Source organism: Hemiscyllium ocellatum, chromosome 14 (genome assembly GCF_020745735.1).
Source record: "Hemiscyllium ocellatum isolate sHemOce1 chromosome 14, sHemOce1.pat.X.cur, whole genome shotgun sequence".
NCBI lineage: Eukaryota > Metazoa > Chordata > Chondrichthyes > Orectolobiformes > Hemiscylliidae > Hemiscyllium > Hemiscyllium ocellatum.
The window spans coordinates 27,529,538-27,544,228 of NC_083414.1; the positions used below are offsets into that span (position 1 = coordinate 27,529,538).

At 34.2% G+C, this 14,691-nt stretch overlaps 1 protein-coding gene across 4 annotated transcripts in view; it reads right to left on the bottom strand.

The window, feature by feature from the left end:
- Positions 1-719: 719 nt before the first annotated feature.
- Positions 720-14,691, bottom strand: part of iqsec1b (IQ motif and Sec7 domain ArfGEF 1b) — a 487,182-nt gene continuing 473,210 nt past the window's right edge. For 3 of the 4 annotated variants that reach the window (XM_060835545.1, XM_060835546.1, XM_060835547.1), the window contains 5 exons: positions 10,551-10,650; positions 10,239-10,400; positions 9,784-9,960; positions 7,922-7,971; positions 720-4,509 (listed from right to left, as the gene is read on the bottom strand). In XM_060835545.1, coding sequence (XP_060691528.1) covers positions 3,925-4,509; positions 7,922-7,971; positions 9,784-9,960; positions 10,239-10,400; positions 10,551-10,650 — 1,074 coding nt within the window. In that variant the 3' untranslated portion in view covers positions 720-3,924. The remainder of the gene's footprint in view (positions 4,510-7,921; positions 7,972-9,783; positions 9,961-10,238; positions 10,401-10,550; positions 10,651-14,691) is intronic. The other variant, XM_060835548.1, reaches the window with a different exon arrangement.

A 14,691-nucleotide genomic window follows, 5' to 3' on the forward strand; every position in this document is an offset into this window, starting at 1 on the left:
CTGTACATATTAGAATAATTAAAATAACCCGATAGCAAGATAGTCAAGTATACAGCTTTGTAGCAATTCCAAACTGTACAAAAATTATGTATGTTTTAGATAGTCATAGAATATATAGCACAGAAACAGACCCTTTTGTCTAACTCATCCGAGCTGACCAGATATCCTAAATAAATCTCGTCCCATTTGCCAGCATTTGACTCATATCATTCTAAACTCTTCCTTTTCATGTACCCTTTCAAATTCATTTTAAATGTAATTGTACCAGGCTCCACCACTTCCTCTTGCAGCTCATTCCATACACGCATCAAACTCTGCATGAAAAGGTTGCCCCTTAGGTTCCTTTTATATCTTTCCCCTCTCACCTTAAACCCATGCCCTCTAGTTCTGGACACTCCCACCCCAGGGAAAAGACCTTGTCTATTTACCCTATCTATGCCCCTCATGATTACATAAACTTCTATGAGGTCAGCCCTCAGTCTCTGACACTCTAGGGAAAACAGCCCCAGCCTAGTCGGCATCTCCCTATAGCTCAAACCCTCCAACCCTGGCAACATCCTTGTACATCTTTTCTGAACCCTTTCAAGTTTCACAACATTGTTTCTGTAGCAGGAAGACCAGAATTGCAAGCAGTTAGGTAAATATTACAGTTAGAAATCAAGCAACTTAAAATATTGTATATTTCAAAATTTCAAGAAAACCATTAAATAAAAAAAACATCAAGTTTAATCTTGTATGGTTTATTTTGCGTTCTCCACATTATCACAGTCATAGTTTGACATGGATAGGGCTGTGTACTACTTACAATTATAATGCATAATAAAATGAAAGCACTCCTCTCTCCTCCCATACAAAATGGATCATGAGCCTTGGAGAACAATTACAATGCATGAATAGTTGAAAGCATCTGAAAATTAACAGTCTGTTTTCAAGTACTCATCACTTGCAATAAGCTAACAATTTGGTATGGGCTGCCACAAATGTATAACAGACCTAAGCATTATGGTAGATTAGAAACAGAGGGAATGCAACTCAAATTATTGGGTATATTTGTAATACTAATTTACACACTATATACAAATTAAAGGATTGCCGATTCATTAGCCCCACCTCTTGTTTAATTGCCTACTCCTCTCCCCATTTCTCCCCTTGAGATATGGCATTCCATTCCAAGTATGTACACAATTGCTTCTTTTTTTTGTTGCAGGCAGAATTGGCTTTGCCAAATGATATTGTACAATGAGTACAAACCTAAATGCATGCTGGATTGTAGCAACACAGCTTTTACATGAGACAGTAATCTAACATTAAGATTTTCACTTTGTATTTGGTGACTTTCATTCAGTTTGTTGTTACAAGAAACAAGCAGCTGCTGCAGCATGCAGTGCACGATGGGAAAAAATCTGACATCAGATGATTGCATTTTTTTCTTTTTTTTAGAAGCAATACAATACTTGTACACTAATATTAAAGTGATCTTATCCAAAAAATTACAATGTCATACATTTCATTCTTAACTTAAAAAATCAAATACAAATACACATTATTTGATTTATTCCAGAAAAGATCAGGTCTGCAAGATAAAGTGGGTGAATTACAGGCCACAGTGTATTCCTGTTAATCTGGCATCATCTGGTAGAAATTATTTGCATAAGCCAAACATATATGCTAAAGATCCAACAACTTGATGAAAGTCTAAATGCCATGTGTTTGAACTTGTGTACACATCAGCACTCACAAACCATGCAGAGCTAAACATTAACTTGGACAAACTGATTATACAGGTGCTTAAGCATTGGAAATAAAAAGAATCCACACTATTCCCAATTTAATACATTTTTATTTACAATGAAAATTTGTGGTCATTTCAAACAATTTATGCACAGTATATGTAACAGACAAAAGTCTTCCTGAAGGAGCTATTGTGCAGTTTATATAGGTCCTGGACCTTGAAACTAATCCTTCCCACCACCACTATCATCTCAAATGGCAACCAGATCTTTTTTGGAACAGGTTTGGGATTACAATTGGACTATACTTATAAAGAGGTATGAAGAAACAGTCTAAGTATTTTAATATGAGATCAACCTACTTCAACTATATTTAATGTCAACACTGAAACTTTGCAAATATACAGTATGTAGAGTGTAGCCTCATCATATTAACATTAAATGTCATGCAAGATAGCCTGCTTCATCAAAAGCGCTTTGTTCTTTATACTGCAAGGAACAGAATCCCAGGAATCAGTCTGATTCCAAGAGATAAGACTTCACGATCTATGATGTTCAAGAATGATTAAATTAATAAACCTGACATTTATTCTCACTTCAGTACATAATTATAAGAAAATATTGCACATTAAAGAAACTCAACTTAAAAAAGGCTAAACTCTATCTGCTGTATTTGCTCACTATGGCAGCTAACAAAGTGCTCAGTTCATAAGTTTGCTGGTATTCATGTTTGGTGAATTTGTTGTTGTCAGAATAAAAAATATTAGTCTGAGCTCATCTTCTATGTCAGAATGGTCCAAGCCAGAAGTGTTCCTTCAGTTTTAGCAGACCCCTCAAGTTGTCACTGAATATATTATTTTGCAAGCTGTTCACTTCAACAGTGTCTGCTGCAATAATTAGATTTTATTTGGTACCACCAATCCTCTTTTGAAATATAGGGACCATATTTTAAATTTCATAAAACAAGAATGATAGTGATGTGAGAGAGAGATGTACTCAGCCTGCTGAGTGCAATGTACTTTGAAGCAAAAATATATATTTATCTCCTGAAAATCATCTCAAAAAAGAAAGGAATTTTATCCTTCAAAATTTAAATGCTTTATCCTGCTAATTACTTGAAGTGGGCTTATTAATATTCATGTGTGCGCAAATGAAAATGGAATTCTGTTTATACTGAACTCTCATTTGTAAATGGATGAAGTAAATCTGGATCTATTCCAAATGTTATCCCTTCATTTTTCCCACCTGATAAGCAATTATTATTGTAATAAAGGATGCCAAAACAGATGATTAAATACCATTTCAATAGCAAACTGCACCAAATTTCACAGTTAGCTTACTATACTAATTTCAATACTGATAAGTCAAATAGGTGTTCATTTTTCTATTAAAATATGCATGTTATATACAAAGCAGATCTTGATTAAAATAGCATGTGATGATATAGTTGGCACACTTAAAGATTACAATTGATGTGTTTGTTGTTACGGGGGGCTTAAGTTGAATAAATACTGGAATAGTTTAAAATGGTCAGAATTCCACAACTTCATTTTTATGTTTCAGTGCTAAAATATAACTGAACCTACATTTTTCCTTTAAACTTGAGGCATGTTTTGCAGCTTCAGGGTGCTAAGCAATACTTCTCATACGCAATTCATTATTTTTTAAATGATCAAAAACAGAATTCAAACAAACCATAACAACCTTCTATCCACAAAAGGGTTTCAGCAATTGTTAAAAACCAGTGTGATGAAGCAAGTTAGATTAGAATCCACATCATATTCCTTTCTTACAGACTCCTATATCTGAACTAACAGAAAAGCCATCAGGCAATACTCCAAGGGAAAGAAAAAAAAGCTGTAACATCTGCTCGAAGTCCAAGAGCAAAAGCACTGAATGGCAAGCAGCACAGTAGGCTCCCAGCTTGCCTCAAGCAAGGCAAAAAAGAAATCAAGGAAAATGTTCCCCTGAACACCTGGAGGGATGAAGCCAATTACAGTACTTTCTAACATTACATTGGGAATGTAAATTATGTTACTGATGGGTTGCTATATAAAGCACACAGTAGTAATTCGACCGATTAAAATTAAGAAGTCAGATTTACCTTTTGCTGCATTTAAGTGTTTTCATAAGAGTTAGTGCAGCTTCTTTGTAATATGATAAGTGTTCAATGTTCTAAGTTCTACCTTTCCACCTAGACTATTGTGCTGATGCCACTTGTGTGTTTGGTCTTGCCACTGGTAGCAGAAGGGGGTTGTTGGCCATGGAGATGTTGAGGGTGCTGTGAGTGAGTAGGATGCTGGGGATGGGGAGTGGGCACAGAAGCATGAGCTGCATGCGGGTGTTGTTGCACATAGGGAGCATGTTGGGAATGTGATGTGTGTTGGGAATGCTGTATGTGTTGGTGATGCTGATGAGGGAGCTGAGCATGTTGAGGTGGGTGGTAGTGGTGATGATGATGATAAGGAGGTGGAAGGGGCTGGGTCTGTTGCATATGACAGAACTGGGAGTGAATTGAATGCAACTGCTGCGTCTGTACTTCTGTCTGGCCTGGGTGATGCACAACAGAGGAATGTTGCTGATGTGGTGGATATTGAAGTTGCTGAGATGACCCTGGTGCAGAATAAGCCTGGGAAGAGGATTTCCCTCTTTTACTACCAAACAAAGAACCAAGCAGTGATGATGAATTTGACAACGTCTGGTGAGGACGGATTGGACACTCTCCTCGTGTAGATGTGGTGGCTCTTCGACGTGCATGAGGGCTGTTAATGACTGACCCCTAGGACGAGAAAGAATAACATGTTATTTATTGAATTAAGCTTGTGAAAATTAATTTAAACTAATATTAAGAGAAAATGTTGCTGTATGTTTTTATGGATCAAATAACAATCATTATAGTAATTTGATCCCTACTTCAATGAACTATGAAAGAACATTTCTGCACTGTATCATGAGACTTTTTTTCACAATTTAAAGTTTATAATGAGATGGGTTTTTGAATAAATGAAAAATCTCTCAGGAGTGTAAACATCCAATATGTATTATGTTCTTTAATTAATGCATTTAATAGATGAATCCAAAAGATGTATAATCCCTCACCATAATTCTTTACGGGCACAGGTTTTGTACTTTTCCAGCTTAAATCTTCATTTTCAATTTGGGTATTTTTAACATAATTTGCAGAATCCATTAAAACTCGGCATCTGAAGTGGGTGCTAGTTTATATTCACCTCAAAGTTACAATGTATCTGCAAATAACATACAAGCCTGGGTAATCTAGAGTCAGTTCCTATGAAAATTGCATTGAGTGAACATAAATTCCTGACTATGATTGAAGAAAATATTTTCATCCATGATATTGATAGAGTCTTGTGAATAAAACAAGAATGTTTAGTTGGCATCCTGAGTTTCATAATTTTCTTTCATGTTTCATTCTTCAAATCTGCAGCTGTAACTATGATTTTGCAAATACAGTTATTTATCCACTTCTTTACAATCAGAAGTTAGGAAGTAAGATTCATTGCTAGCCCACATTTTGCTTGGACTACATTTATGTGTTTCACAAGAGTTGGGAGATAGTTGATTTTTTTTTCTTTAACAAGATATCAACCACAGAATAAGGGAACTTTACGTGCAAAACCTGCAAGTTACCCACTTGTAATCGAAAGATTGATAGGTCAGGATGGTTTGAAAATTAATCAGATAAGAAACCCTAAACTTCATGAGGTCAGTGTAATGATGAAATAAAATTACATCTTTTTCACCAAAATTGGAAAACAGCTTTGATCTAACAACTTAGCCTTTCAGCTGGAGACAAGAGTTCACCCTGCTTGGAATTTGTTAATCATGAATCATTCCACTTTTCGAAACAATTTTTGAAGTTGAATGATTATTTTTCCAATTGAGGATTAAGTTATTATCATTTCATATCTTGGTAGTGATCAAAGTTCAATAATTGAGAGTCATGAAACTTCAATACCAAAGCAGTCTGTGCAATAACTACTCACTTAAAAGCCACAGATACATACTAGAGTGTGATAATATATTGTCATCAATCTTAGAGTCAGAGATTCAGTACAGAAACTGACCCTTTGTTCCAACCAGTCCATGCTGAACATAATCCCAAACTAAACTAGTCCCAACTATCCGCTCCTGGCCCATATCCCTCCAAAACTTTCCTATTCACGTAGCTATCCAAATGATCTTTACAAAACTTCTGTTTAAAACTTAGTTTCTTAGTATGTGTCCAACTTCAACATGGTGAGGGACATGATATTGCTTGAGTTAGAGCTTTTCAAATGAAGATAGATAGATACTGGACACTAAAAGTATTCTATTTAATCAAATTATGACAATTTAATTAGAGAATGCATTGTGGTTTTGGCTGGATACACACTACTACCAGATAATTAGGCATAATGTTAAAAGGATCATATCTACAAGAAATTCAAATCTTTGTTATCAGAACAAAACAGCCACCATGCTATTCAGATTAGAAGTTAAACAAAAGCAAAATTTTAGGTATTAAATTTTTGTCCACAGGCCAACAAAGAGAAGATACAACCACAGTTTTCAGTAATATATTTTTCCATACTACAGTATTCTGTAAGATTTAAGATCTGGAATATGTTCATATTAGCACGAATTATTTTTCAATTACATCTCCATGAGCAGCAGCACCACCCCTTCTCCAACTAACAGACTGATCTGAAAATATCTCTTGCTAATTGTACACTTTCGTTATGCAGTTATCTTCCATCTTTGACTCCAAACATTTCCGGATTAAGGCAGGAGAGCAGGGGGATTTGACTAGTTACATTTTCCAGTGTGTTTGTTGACTGTCCCTCGTCCCAAATGGAGGCAGGAGTCATGCTTAAGTGACCAACTTTTTCACTTCCACCAGGACAAAATTATTGTTTCCTTCCATGACGGAGATTTGCAGAATTATTATGAAATAATCTCCAGATGCTAAATGTGAATGTCCACAGTTAGATGTGGAGTTATTGGCTGCATGCCAAGAAAATATATAAATTCAATGTTTTCTGAATCTTGATTAAAGGGTATTCAGACACAAAGTTCTTTGACGTCACACACAGTTGTTATTACATTTGCTGGGATGAAATATATTTTTAGAAATGGATATATCTGGTGCATGACTCTTTTAGTAAATTCTGTGTCACTCACGGTCTCAAAATTCAGTAGTTATCATGATAAATATGTTAGTTTCTTTTTCAACTCTTCCACAACACAAACAAACAGTCACTTAAATAAAAAAAAACCCAAATACTTTGCTTTTCTTTTGGCAACCTATTTATGCACACAGTCTAATTGTTCACTTCAGAAACTTTGTAGAAACAAGACCAAAGGACTGGACATACCATACTGTGGCACAAGTCAGTTACAAATAAAAACATTTCCAAAACCACCTTTCAGAATTTACAAGACATATCACAACAAAGACACTTGCACAGACAATAATCAGTGAAGACATCAAGAAAAAAGGTTTTGATATAAATCATTTTCAATGCAGAATTACCGATAATTGTGTGTTAAAATAGCAAGTCTATTAATTTTAATGCCATTACATTTTAAGCATGCATGGGCAATAAATGAACTTGGAGCAGGAAGGTGTGGGTGAATGCTTGGATAATGAATGAGTTTTCATGAAATCCACAATCAGTTCATCTACTCTATCCAGTTTTTCTATGCGTTTCCAAATACTTTCAACTGAAGCACAATGGTGCTTTAACAAAAAAAAGGTAACAACTTAAGAACTCAAAACCTTGACTGAGAATCTTAAGTGTTATTCTGCAAACTGATAGCCAACAAAACAAAAGAGAAAGTTTAAGTGCAGCTCATATAAAGCAAAATAATAAACTGAATCCATGTTTCAGTGTCACAACATGGCATATATTAGTTTATTCAGCATTTCACATGCTGATGATTTCAAAAGCTTCAGATTCATCGCTGCCAGCAAAACCACATTCAGCTTATTCCATCAACAATGGTGTGCCTTAACAAGAAGCCTGACTATGCGCGCGAGCATTAGGTATACATGGCAAGCAATTCACACATGCATATTCTATGTGGCAGGCAGGTTACTTGTTGGAAGAAAGCAAAAGGATGCAAAACAAATGATTTTCAAAATATACATTATACATCCAGCTACAGATCAATTACTTCCTACTTACTTCCATATTGCTGTCTAGCGATCCTGCACTGCTGCGGCGCCCACGCTTGCCTGCCCAGGACATGCAATACCAAAGATTAGAAACTGAGAATTAACCCAGGGGCCACATCTTTGCACCCAATGCACATTAAAGGGTCTCTCTGCATACAGTACAAGCTGAGCACATCTAATTGGGAATTAGCAGGCAAACATGGAGGAAACTGAACAGCATATTATCAGGGATGGCTGCAGGCTAAGTATTGAAAAGAACCTAAAAGTAACAATGAATCATTGTTACATCTCATTGTTGATTGAGAAAACTTAGCATTTTTAAATGAAATAGTTCCAACAATTAATGCTATAGTTTTAGAATTTTTTTTGTTTAGAATTCATACAAATAAGGGTGTATATTGTATAAAAATATACTGCAGACATTAAAAAGAAAAAAAAAATCAGCAACATGGGTAATGCTATTTTATTTCCATGGAAGCTACATAAATGATGAGCTTTACCAGCACTTGTGGATAAGTAGAGGCAACAGAATGAAAACATCACTAAACTCTTCCTTAATGTAATCTCACACTAACTTTCTTCAAAGCAGCATCCATTGATTTATGAAAAACTGGACCTCTAGTGGATTTCATTTTTCTACTCTGGGAAAAATAAATGTCGACTAAGAAACCTGCAGAAACGAGGTCAAATGGTGAAAGATGACAGTCTCTTCAACAGAGGTCCAAATCCCATCTTGTAACCAATGACCTTGCCTAAAATAAGTATGTTTTACTGAAATGTAGGATGTGTAGGGCTGAAATTTTATGTTAATGCTTTGACAAACATCAAAAGTGCTTGAATATTTCAGAAAATGACTTTTTCATTTTTAAAAAAGGGGTTAGAGATCCTGGACTAATTTGGGAAAAGTAGCCACTTCAGAATTTAATAAATCAACACCTTTAAGTGTATATATCACATGAGAAATAATCGTGTAACAACCATAATTAACATCAACTATAAAAGAGAAGAAACAAATAGACTTGAGACCAAACATGACTCAGCAAGCTCAACAACTAAGCAGTTTCCTGATGTTCACTTGATTTTGGACTGCATTACACATTGCCATATCCCACATTAAACAGAAATAAAATACACTTGGAAATGGTTGAACATATACTTGATTCAAGCACATAACACAGAATTTCCACACAGGACCATTCCATCCTAAAATGTAATCCATTCCAGGCAGAGCATATCCTAACTGACTAGATCCCACAACTTACTAAACTGACAACAGGCAAATTGCAGATTATATTTCTGATCACTTCAGTGACTTGTAAATCAGAATCATGAAATAATTTCATGTAAAATACATATATCCTGAAAATCTGATTAAGATTAGACAACATGTACGTCTAAGATCATCATCCAACACGATGAAATTCAAATGTTTTCTTCTAATCAAAGTTCAATTTTCCAAATAAATATGCACTTAAAGTAACAGCAGCTAATAGCATGCAAGTACTGATTATTAATTAGATCAAGCCCATTTATTTCACGAAATACAATAATATTCTTTGGTGTCACAAAACTGGAGGAACAGCAAATTTGCTGAAGATTAAAAAGCCTACATTCGACATTAATAAAGTTAACACACAAGTTCAAATGTTGAAAATTAGGAAATAACTTGATAGTTATTGAAATGAATCCTAGAACAGATTGCAAATAGATATTCTGTATGTGACTTGCTACAAAATTGAAAAGTTTATTCAGTGATGGTTTTGACCTTGAACATTCATTAGACTGCAGACCAGTCTTTGATTTCACCCGAACAAGCAACAGCATAGGTATATTTACAACACATAAGATCACAATTAACATGTAGCTTCTTACCTGCTTCTGAGAGGTCTCTGAGGGAACTACTTAGTGCGGTCCTCTTTAACCCTTCCCCAGTGGTATAACTGTCATCCAGACTGGTCCTGCTTATTGTGCCAATACCAGGTTCCTTTTTCAGGCCTGAACTTTGAGAGATACTTGGTCGTACAATTCCTTTCTGCTTTTCTAGTTCAGCTGAAGGTAAAATGTTGGATTATATTTCCTTATAGTGCATGATCAGAATGGATAATTGTGCCAGATTAATACAAGTGATGCCAATGAAAATGATTGTTTTAGTTTTGCAAACTTTATTTCAGTAGACCTTTCAATATTAAAGTATGTTATTTTTAGCAAAATGATGAATTCAAAAGTCAAGACAAAGTCACAATTTGAAACTTGAAATTAATTAATTCAAATCTATTGTAGCTCACACTTCCAAGTAAAGCAAAAGTTGACTCTGAATTTGTACTTACATTCTATTCTGTATTTTTCCATCTCTTGAACTTCAGCAATAGACTCACGTAGATCATCAGTGAATTTTTTGCGATCTTGAGGGTTGGGGGCATTGAAATTAATCAGGACTTTGATGTCAGCACCTGAAATAGCTGAAGTAAGTCGGATCCCATTTGGATAATCTAAGATACACAAAGGAATACGTCGCATGTTAAAAACTGTATTTATTGCCATAAATAAGTCATCATGGGCAAAGAGATAAAATCTTCCAGAAAACTTTATTAATGTTTAAGGTATTTGAAATAAGCAGATAAAGTTATTTAAATCCTTACACTGATTTTCAAAGAGAAGAACTTGTATCCCATACAAGGAAAATGACTGCCGGAAGCTGTATGTCACTGAATTTTTCTTCTTTTGAAATATCTTTGTAACCTGGACGAATAAAGTTTAAAGTTATCATCTGATCACATTGAAATTAAATGACCATCATGATTTAAATGTGGCAATGGCATGTTGGCTATTGAATAGCAGTCTCAGATTCTCAACTCATTCAATAAAGCAAGGGTGTCATAATTTTAAACTTTTATCTGTGTTGACCTTTAGAAATCCTCAACTAGTTGGAAAGATATTAGTCATTAATTTTAAACAATGTCCTCATTTCATGTTTGAATGCACCTTAACAGTGCTACTCCGCATGGTTCATTAACAGATTGGACTTGCACGATCACAGACTTGTGCTTATGATGAAGCTTCCCATTTTCATCAAATCTCAAAGAAAATCAATGTCAAAAATTCAATTAATTATGGTACAACACAAAGCAGTAGACAGTAGTCATACAAATCTCCATCAATCAATGTATGTCTTGAAATTGACATGTACAGAAATTTGGAAATTAATGAAGTTTGTAAACTGTATCACCAAATGTACTGCAAATTGTATTTCCTACAATGCTAAATTGGTTCTAAGATTTGAATCCTAACAGATAAACCTCAAACATTGTAACTGCAAACCATAATCTTGATAATAAATGTTAGCAAACAATTGCATTTTCAGATTGAGACTCTGAAATAGACTTTGTGATAACAATTTTTAAAAATTCTTGAAAACATCTTCTGAAAATAAAAATTGATAAATCAAAGAAAAAGTAAGATGCTCAGCTACAAAGTGCACTCATTTTTAAGAATGAAGATGTACCCTAAAGAGGTTATGAATCCAAATAAGATGCAAAATGTCAATATAAGAAGTTAAAGTCTACAAAGTAAAAACAAGCAGAATGCAAAGACAATCAAGTCCAAAAAGAGACAGGGTAAACTTATATTGAGCCTCTGAAAAGTTAAAGGAAAGACAACAATGAAGAATGTACAAACAATTCCAAGACTCTTTAAGAGCCCTGCTACTTATATCACCATGCACTATGTAATGCTGTGCATGCACAAGACCCCAACTGGCAGGTTTCATCTAAATCTACTGTGAATATAAAGTACTATTAGCATTGAAAAGTCACAAGCAGTGCTATGGCAGTAAAAGCTCTGAATGAATGACAATTTCCCCTTTTAACATAATGCACTTAAAATGCCCAATTTTAAATGTTTAGAGGATCTATAAGAGGCCTGGTAAGTGTAGGGAAAGTTTGTGTCCTATAATGGAGAAATAAAAAAAAAGTCATTGAAAAAGAAGTTTTGTTCCACATGAACACATTCTTCATCTATCTTAACTGGCAGAGATCTCACCCCAGAGTAAAAACCTGTGGGTTTAACCTTATTTCAGAACTAACAGCACAATGTCTAATTCAATATAGAATTGTGCAGCCATCTTTTGGATACCTGTTCCTATGATTTGGTCAATACAAGAAATACTCCAGGAAAAAGGGCGCTGAAGGAATGTTGGCTTAAATTCCTGTCTTGACAAACACCAGAGACAGATTACCTTGCCGTCTCTGCAAACTTACTGCAGTATTTGCATACATACTATTGACTACAGTGCCGATAAAATTCATTGTTGTGAAGCAGATTGGAGTGTTCTGAAGAAATTAAAATGTGTTCCAGAAATTTACATTCTTTTCTTCTGTTTGATCTCCAAGGTTTATTTAGAAGCTGATTATTCTGAACGGGATTTATACATTCTGTTGATTACTCAATGAGGTGAAAAGGTACTGAGAAGTGGAACACTGCATGCAATAATTTAATCAGGCACTGAGTGTACATGCTCTACTATATTAGATAAAAATCAGAGCAAATCTAATCTTCGAAAGTTGGCAAAACATCCTAATATCTCATCTAATATTTTGATTAAAAATGGCATTCAGTAACCAGTTAAATTGTCATAAGCATCCCACCTGGAGAATAATGATATTCACTGCTTGTACTGAAAATGATTTTTATTGTTAATATGCAAGTATATCATAGCAAATCTTTCAAGCACACAAAGTATTGAATTGAGTTCGTAAAGGCTGAAGTGTACTTCCTTAACTGGAAAGCCATTTAAATTACGGATGTACAGGGAATGAACGCAGATTAGCCATGCTTTCATTGAATAGACCAGTCTAGAGGGCTAAATGATGTACTCCTGGTTCTGATATTCCTAATCTAATTTCCTTGTTTAAATTCTATTTCACATTTTAATGTCTTATTTTATAGATCTTAGATGTTCTTACTTATGAAACAGGTATGATGATTGAGGATATTTTTAGAATAAAAAAAATACAATCATCAGAAATGATGTGTGAAAGATGGAATGATTTATTTTCATAGCATTATATGCCACTTCGTGAAAGAAAGTTTTGAAAAAAATTAAACATCTAGAGGAAATGGCTCTTCCGTGTTTCTCTTCATGGAACTTTGTTTTCATTGTCTCAAAAAATGCAAAATCAATTGATACCAAATAACGGGTGTTGTAAAGAATTATGATCAACTTAAATGTGTCTTAGTCAATGATTTTTGATCAGAAGTGTTCAAGTAATATGGAAATGATATGGATACAAAACTGGCCCATAGGAGTTTCTCAGCATAACTGACACAAATTAGTTAAAATAATCAAAATAATTAAACTTTATTTAGTTTAAAAAATAAAGTCAGAATAGTGGTAACTATAACATGCAATGGGGATTTGAAATTAAGGAATTTACAGAATGTGAAATGGTTAAAAATCTAATTCCAATAATTTGACAGCAAGTATTCAAATTTTCTTTTTAAATGGATGAAATAACATAGCACACATTGGTTGACCTTTACAACTGTATACAACCTGTTGTGGATATCCAGTTATTATACTGCTTTTTAAAACACTCAACTAAAAATGCATTAGATGTGACATTACTATTGGGACAGATTTAATTACTGTTATTTAACAGAGCAATTAGTTAATTGCCACCTGCAATTAACTTTGCAAAAGCCTAAATTGCAAAATTATTTTAATAAATAACTACTAACCAGAAACAAATCTCAAGCAAAGCAGATAATTTACATTTTGCCTGAGTGTGAAAACATGTCTCTTTAAAACCATTGCTTTGATTAACTGGAATTGTGTAAAATCAATGGTATTGAAAGGGGGGGAAAAAAAAGGCATTTCTCACTGTTATCTAAGGAACATTTAACACTAAAACATTCTCATGCTCCTTTTACTTGTAAGTACATTTCAATAGCAGATAAACATGTTCCAAGAATCCTCTCACTTTACTTTTAGTATTTGATATTTATGTAACAGGGCTAATTGGTAACATTTTGGTACAGAATCCTTGGGTGAAGAGTGAACATGGTAATTTGAATTTTATTTCAGGTTTGATGATGATATAGTTAAATCTGAAGTTAGGATCTCAAAATTTAAACAAAACCAATTATTTCAGTCTGAGATTTGAGTTGGGTACAGTATATCATTAATCAAAGTGTACAATGAAAATGAGGAATTGTGAATAGACGGTGAGAAGAAACAAGTCATTTTTGAATTGGCAGGTTTCAGCTTTCACATGGATCAATGTTTGGTCTTTGCTAGTTATCCGCTTAGCTACATCACTGACAGATTTTTACTGAAGATACAAATCTCAATGAGGAAGTAAGCTGAGATGATGCCACAAAGCATCTGCTGATGGATATAGGTGAATTAATTGAATTAGCAAGAATAATGTGAGAACTGTAAAACTGTCCACTTTGTAGGAAGAATGGAAAAACAATGTTTTAATAAGCTCAAAGTCTCAGGAATATTAATATTCGGAAAGATTTGAATATCTTTAGACATTAATCATAGACTGTTAACCCGATGGCACAGCAAGCAAACGGGAAAGCAATTTGTGTATGAGGCTCCATTGCAAAGACCTTAAAAATTAGCAATGGGCCATTGATGACAAATTTGTTATATATTTCAAATGTCTACTGTAAGTTTCAATGTGCATAAATATGTTCAGTTATTTGTTGACAATAGATTGGAAAAACTATTTACTAATCCTTGATGTTCAATTAACAGGTTTTAAACGCAAAACA